Source organism: Formica exsecta, unplaced genomic scaffold, assembly GCF_003651465.1.
Source record: "Formica exsecta isolate Colony F162 unplaced genomic scaffold, ASM365146v1 scaffold503, whole genome shotgun sequence".
Taxonomy (NCBI): domain Eukaryota; kingdom Metazoa; phylum Arthropoda; class Insecta; order Hymenoptera; family Formicidae; genus Formica; species Formica exsecta.
The window spans coordinates 126,787-129,484 of NW_021852274.1; the positions used below are offsets into that span (position 1 = coordinate 126,787).

Below are 2,698 nucleotides of genomic sequence, written 5' to 3' on the forward strand. Positions count from 1 at the left end.
GGGGGGGGGCTCCACTTCCGGAAGATATAACCTAATCCAAATCAAATTTTAGTTTTAAATCAAATAGGTTTAAGTTAGGTTATATCTTCCGAAAGTGAAGCCCTCCCGTAGGGGGGGCGGAACCCATTGCGTCCGCGCATATACTTTACAACACGACTTTCGTTATGTCAAGGTCAAACTTACTATTCTTTTATACATGTTGTTCAAAAATTACGTGGTATACTTCTCAAACTTTATTTGTTAATAACTTTTAAATAAGCAACGACCACCGGTTAAAATCTTCAGAATGTTGATCAGGGTCATGACTTTGACAACATATGTCAACATCATTATCTTGCGAGAGTGGGACCTTAATATGCATAATTACCATAAAATGAAACTATAAAATACTTCTTTTATTTTAATTTGACGCGTGAACAGAGGAGATTTATTACGTTTTAATATGTATTTGTAGTAAATTTACTTACGAAGAATATAAACAAATACAGCGTATTGAAAGCAGTATTATGTTTACTATGTATTGAACACATATTCCACCAAATATATTCCTTCTTAAATGTACATGGTATCAGAAAATTACGTTCTATTTGTTAAACTTATTTTGTTAATAACTCTTTAATAAACAACGAGCGACGGCTAAAATCTTTTGAAAATTACTCAGGGCCGTATCTTTGACAATATATGTCAAAGTGATTGAAATCAGTGAGGTCGGCCCTAATATGCATAATTACCAAAATGTATAATATGTATACAAAAAAATAGTATATATAATACATATAATTATATGTAATGTTTTAAAACATATACGCACATATATGTATGTGTATATATAGGATATCCTAAAACTACCGTATTTCCTCTTAATGGCAGATTCCTTAGAACATTTCAAGACAAAAATCCTAATACAAAAATGTCGAGGCCATAATAGTTTTTAAACGGGAAGCGATTATATTCTACGAATGACAAGGCTGAAATTTCGTGCGCTCAGGCACGGCGAAATAATAAATATCTTCATGGTAACATTGATCGATCACTTTGACAGCTGAAGTTGAAACATGTTGCAAATTTTTACTTGAATCGTTTTAATTCTTGCATCCATTATTCGTAAAAAAATGTACTAATGCAATGCGTAAAGAAGCGGGAAAACATAATGATAATGCTATTGTAAATTTATACGATAATCATAATATTATAAAAAAGACCATTCATAGAAGCACTTTTTTCGCTTGTCATTTAGCTGTACCTGAGCGCGCAAAATCTCAGCTATCTCATTCGTAAAATATAATCGCTTCCCGTTTAAAAACTATTATAGCCTCGACATGTTTGTATTAGGATTTTCGTCTTGAAATGTTCTAAGAAATTTGCCATTAAGAGGAGATACGGTACTTTTAGGACACCCTGTATATGTATATATGTATATTATATATGTATATACATATATACAGGGTGTCTCACAACCTCCGTACAATATTTTAATAGCGTATTCTAGAGGCAAAATGGAATAAAAAATCTTAATACAAAAATATCAAGGCTACAATAGTTTTTGAGTTATAAGTGATCAAAGTTTGCCAATAATATTGCAGTAGAATTCGCACCCTCAGGCTCGTAACTACATTTATATACGTACCCAAGTAACAAGGTGTCGCTATTATAACGTTATTTTAAGGTCATTTCTCGTCATATGACGTCAGTCGACTAAATAATGACGTAACACAGACGTGACTTGCTACCTAAGTACTGATCTGTCATCTGTTATTGCTGACAGATAAAATAAGTAAATTTATTTCCACAAAACTTCTTCGCGCGATCAAAACAAAAATAAACTTCGTTTCTTAAATGTATGAAAATATTAAGTTTATATTTCTATTTAAATATAATAATTAATCAACCATTTAAATTATTATTTAAAAAAAAATTAAATATTTTACGTAAAACATATATAGTTCATTAATATCAACTGACCGTCATACATAATATTCATACACGTAAGAAACAATAAAATCAGCTGTGCAGTAAAAATCAATATTACCTAATTCGTAAAATCAATAACAGATGACAGAGATCGGTACGCGTGTATGTATGTGTAGTTACGAATCTGAGCGCGCGATATCATTGGCAAACATATATGTATATTACATATATGTATATTATATATATACATATATATATATATGTATGTAAGTTTCAAAATCACGACTACCTGAGCAAATATACATAATAACATGACAACAGTGATAACGGTCCTTGTAAAACGAGCGCTCCACTCGCTTTGAAAAGGCCATAACCCAGTAACCGATAAAAGAAATCGGTTTAACTTGTAGTAGCGCTCCTCGGGATGTTCCATTTACTTGGAAGGACATAGAAGAACTGGCTGTTGAAGCGAAAGCACGTTTTCGATAGTTAATTATGTACCTATAGTTGTCGGTGCCACTTTTTTAAAGAGTCTCGATTATTTCTATTATGTATTTTGTTGCTATTATCTTCGCATTATCGATACGAATTATGTTTAAGAAAAATGCACATGTTTAACGCGGAAGTGAGAACTTTTCAGAGGCGTCAAGAAAATCGATCGGTAGCGCTTGTGCATTATTCGGGTAATAACATGGGAATGGAAACATCCGGTGTAGTCTGCAACCGAAAATTATCTGCAATTTATTTTTTCCGCACCGTTAGTTTTTCACGCACGCGTGATTATTTC

The 2,698-nt window shown here is 32.2% G+C and overlaps 1 protein-coding gene across 1 annotated transcript in view; it reads right to left on the reverse strand.

The window, feature by feature from the left end:
- Window positions 1-2,344, reverse strand: part of LOC115241685 (odorant receptor Or2-like) — a 16,394-nt gene extending 14,050 nt beyond the window's left edge. Inside the window, exon 1 of the mRNA XM_029817561.1 lies at window positions 2,201-2,344. Coding sequence (XP_029673421.1) covers window positions 2,201-2,344 — 144 coding nt within the window. The remainder of the gene's footprint in view (window positions 1-2,200) is intronic.
- Between the last annotated feature and the right edge of the window lie 354 nt (window positions 2,345-2,698).